The 21084-nt window shown below is 44.1% G+C and overlaps 1 protein-coding gene across 4 annotated transcripts in view; it reads left to right on the top strand.

The window, feature by feature from the left end:
• The window catches only part of LOC141265130 (ATP-dependent translocase ABCB1-like), a 1603396-nt gene that overhangs the window by 1206281 nt on the left and 376031 nt on the right, over nt 1–21084 (top strand). For 3 of the 4 annotated variants that reach the window (XM_073677832.1, XM_073677831.1, XM_073677834.1), the window contains one exon: nt 6899–7039. The exons of the other annotated variant lie outside the window; for it this stretch is intronic. In XM_073677832.1, the coding sequence (XP_073533933.1) occupies nt 6899–7039 (141 nt within the window). The remainder of the gene's footprint in view (nt 1–6898; nt 7040–21084) is intronic. 4 annotated transcript variants of the gene reach the window in all.

Genomic DNA, 21084 nt, shown 5'->3' with positions numbered 1-21084 from the left:
TGGGGTTATGGGGTTATCAGCAGAGCCTTTAAAATAATTCCAGACTCTGGAAGACCTACCAGTTGTACTGGCAATGTCCCTCGTGGTGGTGTTACGGGGAACTGTTGCCCGCCTTCTGTTTGCGGCCACCACACTGCATCTTCCTGCCTGTTGGGGTACTCTGCCTCCCTCCCCCTGTGTGCTGCTGGCCTCGCTCTGCATGTCCTCCTGCCATGTTGTGTCAGTTACTAGATCATCCACCACCTCCTCCTCTTCCACTTCCGCACCACGGTCCTCCTCCTCACTTCGTGGCAATTGTGTCTCGTCATCGTCCACCTCTTGTGACAAATTGCCAGCGTCGCCTTCCTGTGGCCGTGGCTGTTCAAATATTTGGCCATTGCTACATGGGATCTCCTCTTCCACACTTCAAGCGGAGCAGGCGAGGGGCCCAAATATGGAAATGGACCAGTGAACAGCTCTTCAGAGTGTCCAACTGTGGGATCAGTTGCTGCCTGATGACACTCGGCATGGTGGGAGGAAGGAGCATCAGGGTGAGGAGGAGTATGGGGTCGAGACTCATGCCTACTAAGACTTGACCGTGTGGCAGACAGACCGGAGGTGGTGGTGCCCAGGTGACTGGAAGTATTATCTGCTATCCAATTAATAACCTGTTCACACTGATCAGTTCGCAATAGTGGTGTTGTTGTGTGCTTCCCTAGTAATTCGGTCAAGAACTGGGAGCGAGAAGATGTGGCTGTTGGTTGTGGCACATTTTCACCTTGGCCACGGCCCGGTCCTCTGCACGCACCATCACCAGAACATCCAGTTCCACGTCCCTTGCCACGTGCCTTGCCCATTGTAAATGAAGTAAAATAGCTTGCACTCACACTATCAATGGCAAAAGGGTAATAAAAAGGAGATTAGAACCGTGGAAGAGGAAAACCACAGTTCTAGTTCTCTGGCCTACACCAGAATCTTTTAAACAGATATATTTGTGTCTAAACAGTCAGCGAGACACTCAAACTGTTTTTTTTTTTATGTAAAAAAGGCAAAAAGGTGGATTACACCCAAATTTGAACCGTGGAAGAAGTAAACCACAGTTCTAGTTCTCTGGCCTACACCAGAATCCTTTAAACAGATACTTTTGTGTCTGAACAGTCAGCAAGACACTCAAACTGTTTTTTTTATGGAAAAAAGGCAAAAAGGTGGATAACACCCAGATTTGAACTGTGGAAGAGGAAAACCACAATTCTATTTCTCTGGCCTACACCAGAATCTTTTAAACAGATATTTTTGTGTCTGAACAGTCAGCGAGACACTCAAACTGCTTTTTTATGTAAAAAAGGCAAAACGGTGGATAACACCCAGATTTGAACCGCGGAAGAGGAAAACCACAGTTCTATTTCTCTGGCCTACACCAGAATCTTTTAAACAGATATATTTGTGTCTGAACAGTCAGCGAGACACTCAAACTGTTTTTTTTTATGTAAAAAAGGCAAAAAGGTGGATTACACCCAGATTTGAACCATGGAAGAGGAAAACCACAGTTCTAGTTCTCTGGCCTATACCAGAATCTTTTAACCAGATATATTTGTGTCTGAACAGTCAGCGAGACACTCAAACTGTTTTCTATTATGGAAAAAGGCAAAAAGGTGGATTACACCCAGATTTGAACCGTGGAAGAGGAAAACCACAGTTCTAATTTCCTGGCATATACCAGACTTTTTTAAATAGACATATTTGTGTCTGAACAGTCAGCGAGACACTCAAACTGTTTTTTTTTTATGGAAAAAAGGCAAAAAAGTGGATAATACAGAGATTTGAACCGTGGAACTGCAAAATCACAGTTCTAGTTATCTGGCCGAAACCAGACTCTTTTAAACAGATATATTTGTGTCTGAACACTCACAGACGCACTCAATTTTTTTTTTTGGGGAGGGGGAAACCAGAATGTTAATCAGATAGGTATTTGTACAGTCTGACTGAGTTAAAAAAAAAAAAAAGAGAATTTAGATGAAAAAGAAAAGGATTTTTCCTGGCCCCTGAGACCTGGGGCTAAGTCTAGCAATTTGAGCAGCAGCAGCACACAGAACTGTAATGCAGTGTTTGTTGGTATAACCACTGCGTCTCCTATACAGCCTTCCTGCTTGCCTGATATCTGGGATGGATATTAGTCCTCAGAAGGACTGTTTGTTTGATTTTGCAGGCTTTAGAGACCCTACACTAACTATTTCACAGTATAAATCACTCCCTAGCTCAGCAGCACTCTCCCTACACTGTCTGATCCGGACCGACTGCGTCCAAGATGGCGACGCCCGGTTTTAAATACTCGAGGTGATGCTGTGCGTCCAGCCAATCACTGTAATGCCCACAACCAACATGGCTGCGGCATTACAGTGACTGGCTGGCAATCCCTGCATGTTCATTGGCTCTGTAAAGAGCACCAAACATGCCGGGCGGAGACCCAAGCTCCCTCCCGAGTAACCCGAAAATGCTCGGTGCTCGCCGAACATCCCGAGTATTGAGATGCTCGGGCGAGTACCGAGCAGTGTCGAGCATGCTCTCTCAACACTAGTAATAACAGGATCAAAAGTTGTTTGGAAATGGTCTATAACTTTTACGTTTAACATATTTGTGTATTATTTTTTTTCTAATCTCATGAGACAACTCTATCCTTAGAGTTTTTTGGTCCATTTGCAATGTGGAATAATGATGAGCGAGCGTGCTCGTTACTTGAGATTTAGGAGCATGCTCTCGTGTTTTCCGAGTATTTTCGGTGTGCTCGAATTTTATGTTTGAATCACTGTGTGCGCATTATTTGTGACTGTTTGACAGCTTTAATACATGTGAGGGTTGCCTGTTTTTTAGGCAATAAAATTGCATAAAATTTGTGCACGCAGAAGACACTCAGAAAACACCCAAGCATGCTCGCAAATATCGAGTAACGAGTATGCTCGCTCATCACTAATGTGGAACACACCATGATGTCAAACAGCACAGTGACTACTTTTAACCCTAAAAAGGCAGATTAACTGATTACAAGATAGTAGGTTCCTGTAATGCTCATTACAGGACTCAACTTAGTTAAACAAATTCCTATGGTAAAAATAAATATCTTTAATCTTCTCTAGAGGTACCATTATTTTTGTCCTGTCCACTTTCCTTAGTTTTTTTTCTTAATTTCCTGTTGAACCACAATTCAAAAGCTATGTCTGATTTTTGTTAGTTGACATTCAGAAAATGTAATTGGCTTTTGTCAGTTTCACATTATTTCAGTGACCATTGTGGATTTTTCTTACTTTAACAGGTTATCAACAATTTTGTTCACATGTGTGCATTGTGCAGTATTTTGATAAATTTGACACAAAGTCCTTTGGCTTAGAAAAAAGCACACTTCAAAAACATGACTTAAAAAATTCCCTGATAATACTATACCACTGTAAATTTGTAAGTAGAGTTGAAGAAAAACAAAGGAAGTAAATGTCCAACAAAATCATCAGACTTTATTATCTCCTTCCCAATATCCGCCGTACATATATGTTTCAGTGAGCAATGGATTCTCGCAAACCACTATACATGTACAGTGTGATGATTTTCCTGGATCACAAATGGAGCTGGCAAGATTATCAGTGGGTATCAGCTGTATATCATAGTTGACACCCTGCTGCAATGGCTACGATTGGTGCTAGCACCAATTGCAGCCATATAACCCCTTAGATGCAGCCATAGCTGCATCTAGATGGTTATTTGAGTGAGGTGGCTCCCTTTTGTTCTTATAATCACCCTGCAATTGGAGCTGGAAAGTATCTATGGTTGCCATAATATAAAATACGCAATAAATTGTGTGGTACAATTTTTCCTGTTACCCTTGTGCAAATGGAAAATTTAGGAGTAAAGCAACATTTTTGTGGAATTGTTTATTTTTTTCACGGCCCATTTTCATGTTCAAGATTATCAACACACCCCTAAATTATATTTTTGTATAGGTTATTAGTGTGCTCAGAAGAAATAGCACAAAAAATTATGGTGTCCATTTTCTTCTTTTACCTTTGTAAAAATATGACATATAAAATACACTATTTAATTTTCAGAGCCCAATGTTATACAAGTTATACAATTCTGTGAAGCTCCTGTGAGTTCAATTTGCTCACACACCTCTAGATTAATTCCTTGAGTTGTTTAGTTTTCAAAATGTGACCAATGTGGAATGGTTCTTCTGTTTGGCACCTCAGGGGCTCTGCAAATGTAGCTGTATTTTGGCACCTCAGGGGCTCTCTGAATGCGACATAGTGTCTGCAGTCTATTCTAGCCAAAATGGTGTGCTAAAACTCAATAGCACACCTTCCCTTCCGAGCCATACCGTACTGTTTCTGACCACGTATAGTGTACTCAGAAGAAGTTACACAACAAATTATATAGTCCATATTCTCCTATTACCCCATATAAAATAAAACATTTGGGGCTAAAGTAACATTTTTTGTGAAAAAAAATAAATGTTTCATTGCACTTTGCATTAATTCTTGTGAAGCACCTGAAGGGTTAAGACAATTCTTGAATGTGGTGTTCAATACTCTGAGGAGTGCAATTTTTAAAGTAGGTCCTTTTTTGGGGGGTATCTGATATATACAGTGCTGCTCACAATTGTTGGCACCCCTTCATTTTTTTCATAGATTGTACAATATCTTCAGAAATAAATGGAAATGTATCAAAGTTATATCCTCAGTATTTTTTAATCAGTGGACCAAAGTAATACAACAATAAAACATTGTTTTTCAATTTCCATGTTGCAGTTTCAAAGAAAAAAAACACAGTAAACAGAATATGCAGCAATAAAGGCACCCCTTATTAATACTTGGTTGCACATCTTTTGGCATTGATGACAGCCTCCAAAGTTTCTTGTAGCCATTTATAAGCTTCTTTCACTTCTCAGCTGGAATTTTCTCCCACTCTTCCTTTGTAGTTTGTTCAAGCTCTTGAATGTCTGCAGTGTTCTTTTTCCCAATGGCAGATTGCAGCTCACCCCAAAGATTTTCAATGGGATTGATTTCTGGACTCATTGCTAACCATTTTAAAACAGTCCATTTTTTATTTTTCAACCATTCCTGTGTACTTTCGGACATGTGCTTTGGGTCATTGTCTTGCTGGAGAACCCATGCTCTTTGACCCAAGTTTTCTTACACAGGGTAGGACATTTTTCTCTAAAACATCTTGATAATTCTCTGATTTCATGATTCCTGTGATATGGTCAAGCCCTCCAGTACCAGACGCAGCAAAGCAACCCCACAGCATTATGGATCCTCCACCATACTTAACTGGTGATAGGGTGTTCTTTTACTTTTAAGCTTCATTGCATCATCTGTAAACAAACTGTTGCTTTGTATTGCCAAAGGCTCTATTTTTGTTTCATTTGTCCACAGAACATTTGCACCAACCTTCAAAGACATCTCTTGTCAATTTTCCTCTTTCCCCCACTTTCAGGGAGGTTCTTGATGGTTCCATGCTTGGAAAACTTCTTAATAACATTGCACACTGTTGAAACTGGGATTCCAAGGTCTTTGGAGATGGCCTTATACCCTTTGTAAGTCTTGTGTTTGCTAATAATAGCAGTTCTGATGTCCTGAGACACCTTTCTCTTCACCATTGTGACAAAGATACGGGACCTACCATAAGGCTTTTTAAAACAGTGAAGTCATCATTCATTGGCTAATTCATGTCACATGGGCACCGACAATAAATCACAGGTGAATCTCTTTTGTGATTTACCACAGGCGAGTCAAAATGTGTTTCCATACTAAATTAATGTAAATGGTGCCAATACCAGTGTCAGAGCAAGCTTTAGGTTTTTCTATTTTCCCTCCCATTGTTTTTTGCTTTAAATTATTGTTTATCATTTGCTCTTTGGTATTTAACACGAGTGCTCTATACCAAAAAACAGTTTCACTTGATTCATTTTTTTCAGAAGATATTCCACATTATGTTCTTAAACTTCATGGGTGCCAATAATGATGAGCAGGACTGTAGGCCTCTCAAGAATGAACTGATCCCTAAAAAAATAGGTTTTGTAAATTTTGTTGAAAAAATGAAAAATTGCTACCATATCTAAGAGAAGCATGATGTAGAGTCAGGGACTCTGATTCCAGCGATGTATTACTTACTGGGCTGCATGTTGTATTTTTTATAACGTCACGGTTTTATCTGCTGCGTTATCTACCAGTTATCTAAATGCTGAGCTCTTTATAACACTACCCATGTCACTGATTGGCAGCTTTCTGTGTATACTGTGCATAGGGAGAAAGATGCAAATCAGTTTTGGAGTTATACAGAGCTCATGAACATGAAGTATTACATGGCTACTGGTTTACTAGTCTTCAAGTGATAATCTCCTGCTGATAATGACAGTGATTATATCAAACCTACAGCAAACGGTCTAGTTATTGCCATATCACTGGAATTAGGGTCTCTGTCTCTCCATTATTCACTAGTCACAGATTGTGCAAGAAAAATTGAAACATTTCAAAAAGTCTCAAATGATAATGAAAATTAATAATAAAAACCACACTGTTGAGCAAAAATGATCCAGCAAAAATCATGTTCTTCTTTGAAGCCCAGCCACAGGCAGGATTTCAAAGAAGCTCCACAATGACAAGCACAGGGGTCTTCTGCAGACCCCTGGCTGTCATAGCAACCCATCGGCGACCCATAATTGTGTCACAGACACACCAATTGCCACATGGAATGATGCACCCCCATGTAGTTCTATGAGTAGTGTTTCCTGAATATGGAAAATGAAAATGGATTATCATTATCAATATATAGAGCAATCTACATTATTTTATACAAATTGGTCACTCAAATATATATGTTCATGTATATTTTTATATACTTTTTTTGCTTTATTATACCTTTTTGTTTCTTTCAGACATTTATTAAAGAACGCACTTTTTCAGGGATTGACATACGCAATAGAGCTGTCATTACCCTTCTTTTTGAATTCTTCAATGTTCAGATTTGGGGCATGGCTTGTTGCACATTGCTATTTACATTTTGAAAGTGTTTTCATGTAAGTTTTTGAATTTCCTTATTTGGTAATTTAGTATAAAGTCAACATGTTTTTATAATTTTTTATATTTATAACTGATAAACCTGTCCCTTTTAATTCCTTAAGTTTCCAAATAATACACAGCTACGCAATGAAATTGTGTTAGTGATATATATCTTACATTTATATTACCATTGTGTGAAGACCCGGGGTCTTCCATGGGCGTAATACAACTCAGACAACACAGGGTGAGAGTGAAACAGTGTGGCAATATTTTATTGAACCACTAAATGGACAATAAAAACATAGAACAGTCCCAGCAAAATTACACAGTGTCACCCTTCCACTGGCCTGCCGGGAAAAGAGCAGCTGTGACTTTGGGACTTCCAGGGCAACCAGTGGCCCTCTGCTTTTGCCGGCCCCCAGAGAGAGGAGGTAGCAGCAATCTTAGGAAGCAGACAGTCCATCGAGGTACAGTGCCAGGAGATCCAAGGGTCCCACCCTGGCTTCTCTGAGAGTATCCATGTGGCCATATAACCGGCTGGTCCCAATCTGGCTTCTCCAAATGTCTCCATGGGTTCCAGACAGCCGGAGGCTCCCACCTGGCAACCCCAAACAACATATCCATAAGGCCAGGTGACCTCATTGTCCCAATCTTGTTTCCCCAAATTTATCCATGGCCATTCAAGCATATCTGTATCCTTACAGCCAGGGCCGTGTACCCTTAGGCTGGAATCCTGTAGAATCCAATTTTGTGTCCCTCTGGATCGAGCCATGCTACCTGTCCTGAAGAGTCTCTCTGAATCTCTGATTCTCCTTGAAAAAGGATAGAAAACCCTTTATATTTACATATGTTGTTAAGGTCATCATTCACAGGTTTGGGGGAAAGGTGCAGGGCTCAGGGCTCATTGTTTGAGCATTTAACCAATTTGCATAGTTGGTATCCCTCTGCTCTTTAGATCAACAAAAAGCTGGCTTAGTACAATATGTAATTGGCATATTAACAAACAGTATTGTTCCCCGACCAAGAGAAATCAACATTCAGGTTTATTCAAATACTAGTATGTCCTTCTTGACCAGCCCAAAAAAACACATACATTCAAAAGTCAACACAAACACAATAGCGTATTTCTCTTGGCCTAACAAATCTAGACGTCTGGCTAATTAAAATGAGAAGCTGTGTTCGCACATATTGTTTTAAATATAATAATTTAGGTAGTATTATAATGTTCTTTAAATAGTCATCTAGTTTCTAAAGTTAAATAAAAAGAGAAAGAGTACTTACTATTTCTTTCCCCCACATATCCAGTGCAAACTTTTCACTAGTCCTCCCAGTCTTTGCTTACACGTGATCAGCAGATTACTACTGCAGTCCATTGGTTCTTTGCCATATTGCCATAAATCGTCTAAACACAGTTTAGAAATATTGAAAGGAGTTTTCCCATAAACAAAGTAGATTTTAATTAATAGATTTTAGAATAAAAATAAGTTCTACAATTGGATGTGTTAAAAAAATGAAAAATGTTCCTGTGCTGAGATAATCTTATAAATGTGCCCCTGCTGTGTACTGTGTAATGACTGTGTCTGATCGTGCAGGAACATGGGCCTGGGCAAGAGAAGAAGCAAAAGAGTATACAGACAGGACAGCATGGGATCACAGCTGATTGTTTCTGTGAGATAAAACAAGTTTTTAAACAGGCCGGGAAATGTTTTTCCTTATAGAAACCAGTAGCTGTGATCCTGTTCTTTCCTGTCTGTATACTCTCTTTTGTTTTCTCGCCTGGCTAGGAGATGTTGTATGATCTGATAGTGTTCCTGCATGGTCAGAAAACAGCCATTACACTGTACATAGCAGGGGCACATTAATAAGATTTTTCCCTTCACCCATGACAGCACACCTGAGAGAGGAATCCGCCCCACCAAAGACAGGAAGCCATCTGAAATAAAAGGGCGGTACCGCTCTTCCTCTTCAGTTGGTTTCCTATCCTTGATGGGAACCTGGTCTGAAAATGGCAGAGAAGAAAGAAGATGGAAGATGGAAGAAGTATTCGGAACACTTACCCAGCCCTGTCCCATTGACAGAAGAACAGTTTCAGGCCTGGGCATCGGCCTTCAGGGACCAGAAGCGCCATCCGCAGCTCCCTGGTGATGCTGCATCTGAACAGGCAAAGAGGAGGGCTCAGGCTCCCCACAGACCACTGCGCCACCCTCCTCCTACCATGATTCCCTGGTCCACGCCGCGGCATACCTCTGGGTGACGCGCCGGGGTTGCGCGGCCCCAACGTGACGGAGCTGGGCGCGCTGGTAGAGGCGTACCGGAAGACAGCAAGGGCAGGGCCCCGGATAAAACAAGGCGGCGCCCTTTAGCGTCGCCGGCCAGTTAAAGAATCCTTGGCTGGCGAACGCAAGGAGGGGGGAGGGCACATGGACCACTGGAAGAGGAGGATTGGGTGGCACTGACCCTCTATTAAAAGGGCGGCGAACAAGGGTAGTGCTGCTCATGCTCCAGCCCACAATCTTGGCAGCTATGGCAGACCAGGATAGCCAGGAGCAGCAGCAGCTGACACCGCCATCTCAACAGAAGCAGCAGTAACAGCGGCAGCGAAAGAAACAGTCAGACACCCAGCTGGCAGACAGCCGCTCGAGCAACCGGAGCAGCAGCCGTAGGAGCAAGGTATCAGAAGACTCCGTGCCATCCAGAAGGGATTCATCCCGCCACATCCTCCAAATCCGGTATCCTTCAATGACTACGGGGGTGAGTGATCTTCATGAATGTCACCATTTATTAATGAAGGTTTTATTATGTGTTTTAACCCTTCGGAGCCTAAGAAGAATAGCGCAAAAAAGAAACACAGGATGTGTGTCTCATGCCAAATACCTCTAGCTGTAGATTGGCAGAAAGAACTTTGCTCGGACTGTATTAATAGGACCATTGATGAAGGTACACCAGACTTCGCAGTGAGTCTTAGGTCCATAGTCAGAGGTTTGAAGGCTCTCTAAAGGGCTTGCTTAAGAGGAAGAAGAGGCCTCATAGGAAAATCTCTTCTAATTCTAGTTAATCTCCCCAGTCAGGAGAACAATTTGTTAGTGATTCCGCACCCTCTTCCTCTTCGGATAGTGACTGTGGTAGACCATGCTTCCCCATAGAGGATACAAACAAATTGGTTAAAACCATTATTACCACCATGGGGTTAAGAGAGGAGAAAATAGCCATATCCTTAGAGCATATTATGTTTGCAGGACTGGAGGACAAAAAGAAATGTATGTTTCCAGTAAATTCTAAAATGCAGGCCCCCGTTGACAAATAATGGAGGAAGACTGAAAAAACAGGGGCATTACCCTCATCCTCAAAGAGAAAATGCCCCTTTGAGGACAAAGATTCTGAGTCATGGGACAAATGTTGATGGCGCCGTGGCCCGATCCTCGAAAAAATCGTCACTGCCATTAAAAGACTCAGGGGTCCTTAGAGATGCCCTGGATATAAAGGCGGACTCCTTCCTGTGTCACACATGGTAGCCAGCAGCAGGAGACTTTAAGCCAGCGGTAGCAGCAACCTGTGTAGCCAGATTTCTTGTGGTCTGGCTACAACAGTTGGAAGACTAACTTAAAGACAGGAAAGTTCCAAGAGAGCAAATCCATGCCTGATCTACCCCTAATGCAGGCGGCATCGGCCTTCTTTGCGGATACTTCAGCTGACTCAGTAAAACTGTCAGCTAGATCGGCTAACCTATCAAATGCAGCCAGGCAAGCCCTGTGGCTCAAAGGTTGACCGGGAGACTTGCAGTCAAAGCATAAATTGTGAGCTTTACCATGTGATGGCAAGTTCCTATTTGGTAAAAACCTGGATGATATTTTAGAGAGGGCAGGCAACAGAAAAAAGTGCTTTCCAGGATTCTCAGGTGACTCAAAGAGTCTTATTTTTGAAGGAGAAAATTTAACCGTGGACGTCCTCCGGGGGAAAAAAGCGGATGGGACTTCAGAACCAAAAAGGAGTCAGATTACATTTCTGGTGGACTCTCCTCCTCCACGTCAAAAAAACCATTCCAATGACGCCAGGCCGATGGTAGGCGGAAGACTATCCTGATTTGTTCAGGCTTGGGAGCTCATCTCCTCAAGCTCCTGGGTGCTAAATATAGTATAAGAAAGCCTGAAGATACTCTTTCATCAGATTCCTCATTGTTCCTTTGTAGTCACCCCCATGAGGAAGTCTGCAGGGTAGCAAATAGCATTGGAGGCAGAAATTCTAAACTTGGTGAAGAAACAGGTCTTTATATACAAAAGTGAAGGGGATTTTATTCCCTCCTCTTCTTGATAAAACAACAAACGCGTCCTCCAGGACCATCATCAACCTCAGGAAGCTGAACCGAGTGGTGGAAAAGCATACATTCAAAATGGAATCAGTGGACTCAGCGATAAAGCTTCTTCATCGCAATTGCTTTATGACGATAGTGAATCTGAAGGATGCCTATTACCACATCCTGATACATCTGGACTACCAAAAATACCTGAGAGTAGCTTTGTACATAGAGGGGAAAATCAGGCATTTTCAGTTCACAGCCCTACCATTCGGTCTCTCAATAACACCAAGAGTATTCACCAAGCTTGTGGCGGAGATGACAGCCTTCCTACGAATCAAAAACATAGTTATCATCCCCTACTTAGATGACTTTCTTACAGTGGGGAAATAAGAAGACCACTGTTCCGCTCAACTATCAGAAGTTACGGCGGTTTTATAGGGGCTAGGCTGGTTCAGAAATACTCAGAAATTAAGATTGACACCCTCAAAGATGCAAATCCTTCTATGTCTAGTCCTGGATTCTCATCTTCAGGCCTGTTTTCTTCCTGAACACAAAATAGTCAAAATAATCAATTTAGCCGTGGATGCAATCAGATCACTGACGATGACGATTGAGGAAAGCGATGTCTCTCATAGGGACCATGGTGTCATGTCTCCCAGAGGTCAGATGGGCCCAATTTCATGTGAGGCAACTCCAGTGGTATGTCCTGTCAGCTCATAAGTCATTGAACAGACATTTAGAAGGAAGAATAGATCTTTCCTTAGAAACTATACACTCCCTCTCCTGATGGACAGCCAAGGAAAATTTGACTTCAGGCATGCAGGGGGCCAGACCCGTAGACTACATAATCACAACCGATGCAAGCTGTTCTAGCTGGGGGGCTCATCTGGCAGACCACATAATTCAGGGGCGCTGGAGAAACCACGAAAAGAAGGGGTCATCAAACCAAAAAGAACTGTGGGCGGTAGAAAAAACTTAACAGGCTTCCTACCTCACATTCACGGTCACCATGTCCGAATCATGTCGGACAATCAGACAACAGTAGCATAAATAAATCACCAGGGGGTACAAGATCTCTCTCCCTGATGTTAGTGGTGAACAGTATCTTTCAGCTAGCAGAATGACATCTCCCATCCCTCATGGCACTACACATAAAGAGGGTAGAAAACTTGAAAGCAGACTTTCTAAGTCGCCATACATTAAAACAGGGAGAGTAGGCCCTAAACCCGGTGATATTTCAGCAAATAGTCAAGCTATGGGGATTGCCGGAGATAGATCTGTTTGTGTTATGCACACGCCCGGGCTGACTGGCGTGCTTGATTTAGTGATTCCACTGTGCCATGAACCGGAAAGTGCCTGGAGGGGTGTAATTAAGTATCTACCCGATCCGACCAAGGTCGCACGACGGCTAACGACGCCGTGCACCAGGGAGGAACCGAGCAGAGGGACCAGGTGCTACTCCAGGCCAGACCCCGGACACGGCTGTTGACCCCCACCAGGGAATACAGGAACAGGCAGGTTAGGCTGGCACACAGACAGGTGGGTATTGGCAGGCACGGCTGGCATGCAGACAGGTGGGCACTGACAGGCACGGCTGGAGTGCAGACAGGAGGATACTGGCAGGCACGGATGGTATGCAGACAGGAGGGTACTGAAAAGTACGGCTGGCGTGCAGACGGAGAGGTACTAGCAGGTTGGAGCACAGGCTGGATAGGGTCCAGTACAGACTGGGATTCAGGAACAGAACCGCAGATGCGGTAGACAAGGAGAGCAGAGAGGAACCGCCGGAGCGGTGGGCAAGGCGGAGCAGGGAGAAACCGCCGAAGCTGTAAGCAAGGCAGAGCGGGCAGAAACCGCCGGAGCGGTGAGCAAGGCAGAGCAGAGATAAACCGCTGGAGCGGTAAGCAAGGCAGAGCGGGCAGAAATCTCCGGAGCCGTGAGAAAGACAGAGCAGAGGGGACAGGGCTCTGTTCACACGGAACAGACTGGAAGGGAAAGGCAGAACCAGATACACACAAAATACTTGCAATGAAGTAGCGAGTGGACTCTAAACTCACAAACGGAAGTACAGCGACAACAAGTGGGAGTTAGGTGCAGGTTCAGACTCTGCAGAAAAAGGGAAGGTACGGACATAGAGAAAAACAGGAAACAGGATAGGAGAGTGTTCAGACAGGAACTGAGTGTTCAGAGAGGAACTGACACTGCAGCGAGATACAGGAGCAGGTCTGGGTATGCGGCCCCCAGAAGGCGGGATGAACAGGCTAGGAGCGTGTTCAGACTGGCCTGGAAATACAGACTCCAGGAAGGCGGACAGACAGGCAAGGAAACACAGATAACAGATCTAGGTATGCGGCCCCTAGAAGGCAGGACGAACAGGCTACGAGCGTGTTCAGACTGGCCTGGAAATACAGCCTCCAGGAAGGCAGACAGACAGGCAAGAAAACACAGAACAGGACATGGCACATTCAGAGTCAAGGAGCACACTGAATGATAGAGTTGCTCAGGCATCAGCTTCTAGGTGGAGCTGGTTTAAATACCCAGTGACAGACAGCAATAGGCTGAGGACGCATTAGGGGTGTGCCCACAGCAGCTACAAGAAACAGGAAGTAACCGGGCCGCCGCCCTAAGCAGTTAGAACAGAGACAAACAGACAGCATGAATAGAAGCCAGGCTAGCAGACTGGACTGAAGATCAAGTTTGCGATCTTGCATAGTGAGAGATGGTGCCCCATGCAAGCCCACCACCAGGTATGTTACAGTTTGCCTGCAGATCCAACAGGAAGGTAAAGAAGTTCTGTTCGTTAGACCCAACAGAGAGTCCTTATGCAGTAGACACCCTCCACATACCGTGGAATTTTGAAAAAGCCTATGCTTTCCCCCAATAGTGATGATTCCGGCAGTAATGAGGAAATTAAAAGAGGATCAGGGGAGAGTAATTCAGATCGCACCCTTCTGGCCAAAAAGACCTTGTTTTTCTCTGCTCCGACTGATGTCAATATCGAATCCTTGGATACTGCCAGAAAGGCCGGACCTTCTCATTCAAGGGCCAGTTTTCCATGCACAAGTTAAAGGTTTCCATCTTGCAAGGTGGAATTTTAGAGGGCAGTGTTAAGTAATAAAGGATTTTCCCCGGACGCAGTTTCCACCATACTGTGTAGCAGGAAGCTTATAACTAGAGATGAGCGGTGTTCGACTCGAACTGTTCGCCAATCTCAAATTCGAGCTGTTTTGGGCGGTGTTCGAGCCGTTCGGCGAACACGAACGATTTGAAAAAAATTCGGCTGTTCGAGGTTATGTACGATAACTGTTCGTGCACCAAAATCATAACTGGATTTTTTCTCAGTAATGCTGAAAATTAATGTTAATACGCAGTTTGAGTGTACAGCGGGGCGGGGGGAGGGGCAGGGGATGGATCTCTGCAGGAATAATGAAGATCTACATTTTTTTTTCTATTTCCCGCATTTACAGTGGGGAGGTGCAATCTGTCAGCCTATCAGCAGCGCACACACGGAGCGAAGTGCTTTTTTTCACACAATCAAGGGCATTGGTCATAGGCAGTGTATGTCACATGTCCTTGCCCTTTAAGACCCAGCCATTTTCCCCGTCGCCAACATTTTCTCACTGCTGCAGCTGCGTGTTAGACGCCACCGCTGTTGCTGTGTGCACTATACCTTGTTAATTTCAAGCCAATTTTCGCACAAATCTACAGATAGCTTGGGAGTAGGGAAGAGTTGTGATTGCAGTCCTTTTAAGGACTAGGTTACATCATTTCCTACGACTTTTATCAGGCAGGTCTGTGCTCTTAAATAGATAGGTTGGGAGTAATGACTATTTGTAATTGCAGTCCTTTTCAGGACTAAGTTACATCAGTTCCTATCAGATTTTGCCAGGCAGGTCTGTGCCATTGCTGTGCAAGTTTTTTTCACAGCATTTGGCTAAATCTAGCAAAGCAAATCCTTTTTGGCCTATTGCAGAGTGTGTTAGTCAGTGGAGTAGCCTATCTGTGTTGCAAGCTACACCACCTGTGTATAGAATGCCAATTTTTTTACGGCACCTAGTAAAGTAAAACCTTTTGGGCATAGCATCATTCTATTAGTCCATCTATACTGACCTCCATCAGGTTGCAAATTCAATATAATATTTTTCTGCATCGAGCTCTGAAAAAATATTTGGGCTTCTAGCAGTGTGTGGGACTTGTTCTATTAGTCCATCTATACTAACCTCCATCAGTTTGCAAATTCTATATAATTTTTTTCTGCATCTAGCTCTGAAAAAATATTTGGGCTTCTAGCAGTGTGTGGGACTTGGTCTATTAGTCCATCTATAGTAACCTCCACCAGGTTGCAAACTAAAAATAATTTTTATCTGCATCGAGCTCTGAAAAAATATTTCGGCTTCTAGCAGTGTGTGGGACTTGGTCTATTAGTCGATCTATACTAACCTCCACCAGGCTGCAAATTAAAAATTATTTTTATCTGCATCGAGCTCTGAAAAAATATTTCGGCTTCTAGCAGTGTGTGGGACTTGTTCTATTAGTCCACCTATACTGACCTCCATCAGGTTGCAAACTAAATATCATTTTTTTCTGCATCTAGCTCTGAAAAAATATTTGGGCTTCTAGCAGTGTGTGGGACTTGTTCTATTAGTCCATCTATACTGACCTCCATCAGGTTGCAAATTCAATATAATTTTTTTCTGCATCTAGCTCTGAAAAAATATTTGGGCTTCTAGCAGTGTGTGGGACTTGGTCTATTAGTCCATCTATACTAACCTCCACCAGGTTGCAAATTAAAAATAGTTTTTATCTGCATCGAGCTCTGAAAAAATATTTGGGCTTCTAGCAGTGTGTGGGACTTGTTCTATTAGTCCATCTATACTGATCTCCATCAGGTTGCAAATTCAATATAATTTTTTTCTGCATCTAGCTCTGAAAAAATATTTGGGCTTCTAGCAGTGTGTGGGACTTGGTCTATTAGTCCATCTATACTGACCTCCATCAGGTTGCAAATTCAATATAATTTTTTTCTGCATCTAGCTCTGAAAAAATATTTGGACTTCTAGCAGTGTGTGGGACTTGGTCTATTAGTCCATCTACACTAACCTCCACCAGGTTGCAAATTAAAAATAATTTTTTTCTGCATCGAGCTCTGAAAAACAATTTCGGCTTCTAGCAGTGTGTGGGACTTGTTCTATTTGTCCATCTATACTGACCTCCATCAGGTTGCAAATTCAATAGAATTTTTTTCTGCATCTAGCTCTGAAAAAAATATTTGGGCTTCTAGCAGTGTGTGGGACTTAGTCTATTAGTCCATCTATACTAACCTCCACCAGGTTGCTAATTAAAAATAATTTTTATCTGCATCGAGCTCTAAAAAAATATTTCGGCTTTTGGCAGTGTGTGGGACTTGTTCTATTAGTCCATCTATACTGACCTCCATCAGGTTGCAAATTCAATTTATTTTTTTTCTGCATCTAGCTCTGAAAAAATATTTGGGATTCTTGCAGTGTGTGGGACTTGTTCTATTAGTCCATCTTTACTAACCTGCACCAGGTTGCAAATTAAAAATAATTTTTATCTGCATCTAGCTCTGAAAAAATATTTGGGCTTCTAGCAGTGTGTGGGACTTGGTCTATTAGTCCATCTATACTGACCTCCATCAGGTTGCAAATTCAATATAATTTTTTTCTGCATCTAGCTCTGAAAAAATATTTCGGCTTCTAGCAGTGTGTGGGACTTGTTCTATTAGTCCATCTATACTAACCTCCACCAGGTTGCAAATTCAATATCATTTTTATCATATTTATTTTTATTTAACCCAGCCAATACTTTTGGCATAATATCACAGTTTGGCCAGTCAGCTCTGCTTGGTTCCCATCCATAGTTTTTTTGTGCAAACAACTCCAGAGTTGTGAATTAGTTAACCACCAAAATGAGTGGAAAAAGGCCTGCTGCTGGTGGAAAGGGGAATAGGCGTGTTGGGAAGGGGAAAAAAGGTTGTGTCCGTGGGGTAGGTTTTAAAGCAACAGTAACATCTGCAGAAGAAAAACCATCTTCCAGACAAACTAAAATGTCTACTTCTTTTAGCGGACAATGTGATAAGATCAATTTCTTACGGCCACGCCAATCGCTACAAATTCCAGATGAGGCACAAAAACAGCAGGTGCTTCAACGGATATCAAGTGCTCCTTTAAGTGGGCTCTCCTCCACCTCAACTTCAACATCACAAATACTCCAGTCCTCAGAGGTGTCACCCCAATCGCACTTGCTTCCTCACAGCTCCCAAATCTCCAGCTGCCCGTCTGAGTATGAGGTAGAACAGATGGTTGAGTCTGCAGAACTGTTTACTCATACTATAGCCTGGGAATCAGAGGTCGGCTCCCGAGCTTCTGTGAATCCAGACGAGGAAGTGATCTGCACTGATGCCCAGAATCTTTATGAGTCGGATCCAGGACCAGACGCAGAAGGTTCTGACCATAATGTAGACCCTCATTCCCAAACTGTAACTCCTGTTGGTTGAGACAATGCGGAAGACGATGATGAGTCTCAAATACCTGATTGGAGCGACAACTTTAGTTTTTTGTCAGGGCAGGAACAGGTTGGCTCTGAGGACGACGGGTGTGATAGCACACAGAGTGATGATGATGAGGTTGGAGATCCCACTTACTGTCAACCCACAGTCAGCCAAGAGATGAGGTCAGCAGAGGAGGTAGAGGAGGATGCTAGTGACGACGAGGTCAGGTTGCGCCTTCCTGGACAGAGACGTAGTACTGGAAGCACGTCAACAACTGCATCCTCAACACAACTCTGCCTCTGACGACAAGTCGTGGTGGCTCTTCAGGTCACATGGGTGATAAGCCTTGCATAGCCTGGGCATTTTTTCAGATCGATAAAGATGACCCAACTCGTGTTATCTGTAACATTTGTCAGCAAAAGCTAAGTAGAGGCCAAAAAATACATAGTTTGAGTATTTCATGCATGAACCGGCACATGGACATGAATCATAAGTTGCAGTGGGAAGCTCACTGTGCTACAATGCGGCCTAGCCAGCCAGGCCAACTACCGTCTGCCCCATCTTGTGCATCAGCGGCCTCTTCATCCTCTGTGACTGGGGGGACAGCAGTCACACCTGTTTTGGGATGCAGACCTGCCACCTCTTTACCCGCAACAGCCAGCGTGATTGGCAGGTCATCATTTTCTTTGGAGGTGGAAACACCAGCTGGTGTTGAGCGCTGTCCGACATCGATAGCACCACCTTTGGATCAAGGCAACCTAACATGTCTGCCTGCATCTTCCTCACAGACCGGCAGTTTGCCGGGGACACCCTTCTCAACCCCGTCTAAGCACAACAGCCAGCCCTCGGTCCCTCAGATGTGGACAAGTAAAAGACCATTTCCTCAAAGCCATGACAAAGCTAAGAGGTTGAATTTCACCATCTGCAAGCTCTTGGCTACAGAAATGCTTCCTTTCCGCCTGGTGGACACAGAGGATTTTCGAGACCTTATGTCCGTTGCAGTGCCCCAGTACCAGATGCCTAGTCGGCACTACTTCTCAAAGAAAGGTGTGCCTGCGCTCCACTAGCATGTCGCACACAACATCACCGCTTCTTTGAGAAACTCTGTGTGTGACAGGGTGCATTTCACCACAGACACTTGGACGAGTAGGCATGGACAGGGGCATTACATGTCGCTGATTGGGCACTGGGTAACTATGGTGACAGCAGGACAAGGGGCTGCTGTCCAAGTCTTGCCGTCCCAACGAGTTGTGAGTCAATCCTCTTTATCTCAAAGTTCCTCCACTGCTTCTGCCTCCTCAACCTCCTCTCGGTCCTCCACCTGCACCCAAAGCCTGTATGGTCATGCCACAAGCTTTCTAACTGCGCAGAAGGGATCCTGCACACCTCCTTACTATGCTGGCAGCAGGGCTCAACGTCATCAGGCGGTTTTTACTTTGAAATGTCTGGGAAATGTGAGTCACACAGCTGAGGAGATGTGGTCAGCTCTGGAGAACCAGTTTCATGAATGGTTGTCTCCACTGGACCTGAAACCAGGGAAGGCTGTGTGCGACAATGCTGCAAACCTGGGTGCGGCCCTTCGCCGGGGCAATGTCACACACATGCCTTGTATGGCTCACGTGTTGAACCTGGTTGTCCAGCAATTTTTAGCCCACTATCCCGGACTAGATTGCCTTCTGCAGAGGGCACGGACGCTGTGTGCTCACTTCCGCCGTTCGCATCCCGCAGCTCAGCGGCTTACATCTCTACAGAAGTCGTTGGGCCTGACACTTCACCGGATAAAATGCGATGTTCCTACCCGGTGGAATTCAACTTTGCACATGTTGCAGCGACTGTGGCAACACCGACAAGCCCTGGTGCAATACGTTCTGATGTATAGCCTGGGCCAACGAGATCCAGAGGTGGGGTAAATCACGCTGGAGGAGTGGTCTCAGATCAGGGACCTATGCACACTTCTGCACAGTTTTGAAATGGCGACAAAGATGTTTAGTGCTGACGATGCCATTATCAGCATGACTATTCCGGTGATTTACATGCTGGAGCACATGTTAAACTGAATTCGGAGTCAGGTGGTGGCACAAGAGGAGGTGGAGGAAGTAGAGGAGGAGGAGTTGTATGCGGAAGGGCTAACATCTGCAAAGTCCAAACGGTCGGCAGCACCAAGGCGACAGGCATGTGAGGGTGGGCAAGATGGTTTTACCAGGGCGCATGGTAGCAGCCAAACTAGTGAGGAAGGTGCAGGAGCCCAGGAAGAAGTGGAGGACGAACTTTTGGAAGACTCATCAGATGAGGGAGACCTTGATCACATTTCTGTTGTGCGAGGTTGGGGGGAGAGGACAGGGGAAGGAAGCATGATTGTTACCTCGCCCCCAACACAACAGGGACTTGGTGCTCCTGGATGCGCAAGACACATGAGTGCCTTCTTGCTGCACTACCTGCAACATGACCCTCGAATTGTGAGAATTAGAAATAATCCTGACTACTGCGTTGCCACACTGTTAGATCCCCAGTACAAAAGTAAATTTGCAGAAATCATTCCTGCCATAGAAAGGGATGCACGCATGCAGGAGTTTCAGCAGAGACTGTTGCAGAATCTTACATGTGCTTTTCCACAAAACACCAGTGGTGCACGTAGTGAATCTCACAATTCCAACTTGCCAACCGTGGGACCGTCGAGTGTTCAGCACTCAAGCCGTAACAGAAACACAGTATCTGCTGGTAACAGCAATTTTGCGGAATCATTTCACCACTTTTTTAGCCCATCCTTTGCAAGGCCACAGGAGACAAGAAGTCTGACACATAGTCAACGCCTAGAGACGATGGTACAGGAGTATCTCCAAGTAAACATTGAAGCCATGACTGTGTCACTGGACCCTTGCTCTTTTTGGGCTTCCAATCTGGATAAATGGCCGGAGCTCGCCACTTACGCCTTGGAGATCTTGTCATGCCCTGCAGCCAGCATTCTGTCTGAACGTGTGTTCAGCGCTGCTGGTGGTGTGCTGACAGATAAGCGCACACGGCTCTCCACTGATAATGTAGACAGACTCACGTTCATAAAGATGAACAAATCATGGATCCGAAACGACTTTTCTACCCCTGTGTCATCCTGGGGAGAGTAAAAGCTTGATGATTTGTTAAAATCACCTCACAAACCGTTTTAAGCTTTCAAATTACTAATCATGTTTATCTGTATCTTGGCTGGAAAATAATTTGGGCTTTGTAGCAGTGTGCACTACTGATTCTATTAGACCATCTAT

The sequence above is a fragment of the Phyllobates terribilis genome, unplaced genomic scaffold (assembly GCF_046119375.1).
Source record: "Phyllobates terribilis strain yellow unplaced genomic scaffold, ASM4611937v1 Scaffold_4__5_contigs__length_816908805, whole genome shotgun sequence".
Lineage (NCBI taxonomy): Eukaryota > Metazoa > Chordata > Amphibia > Anura > Dendrobatidae > Phyllobates > Phyllobates terribilis.
Note: the sequence above shows the minus strand (reverse complement) of the source record. Positions and strands in the feature narration are given on the sequence as shown.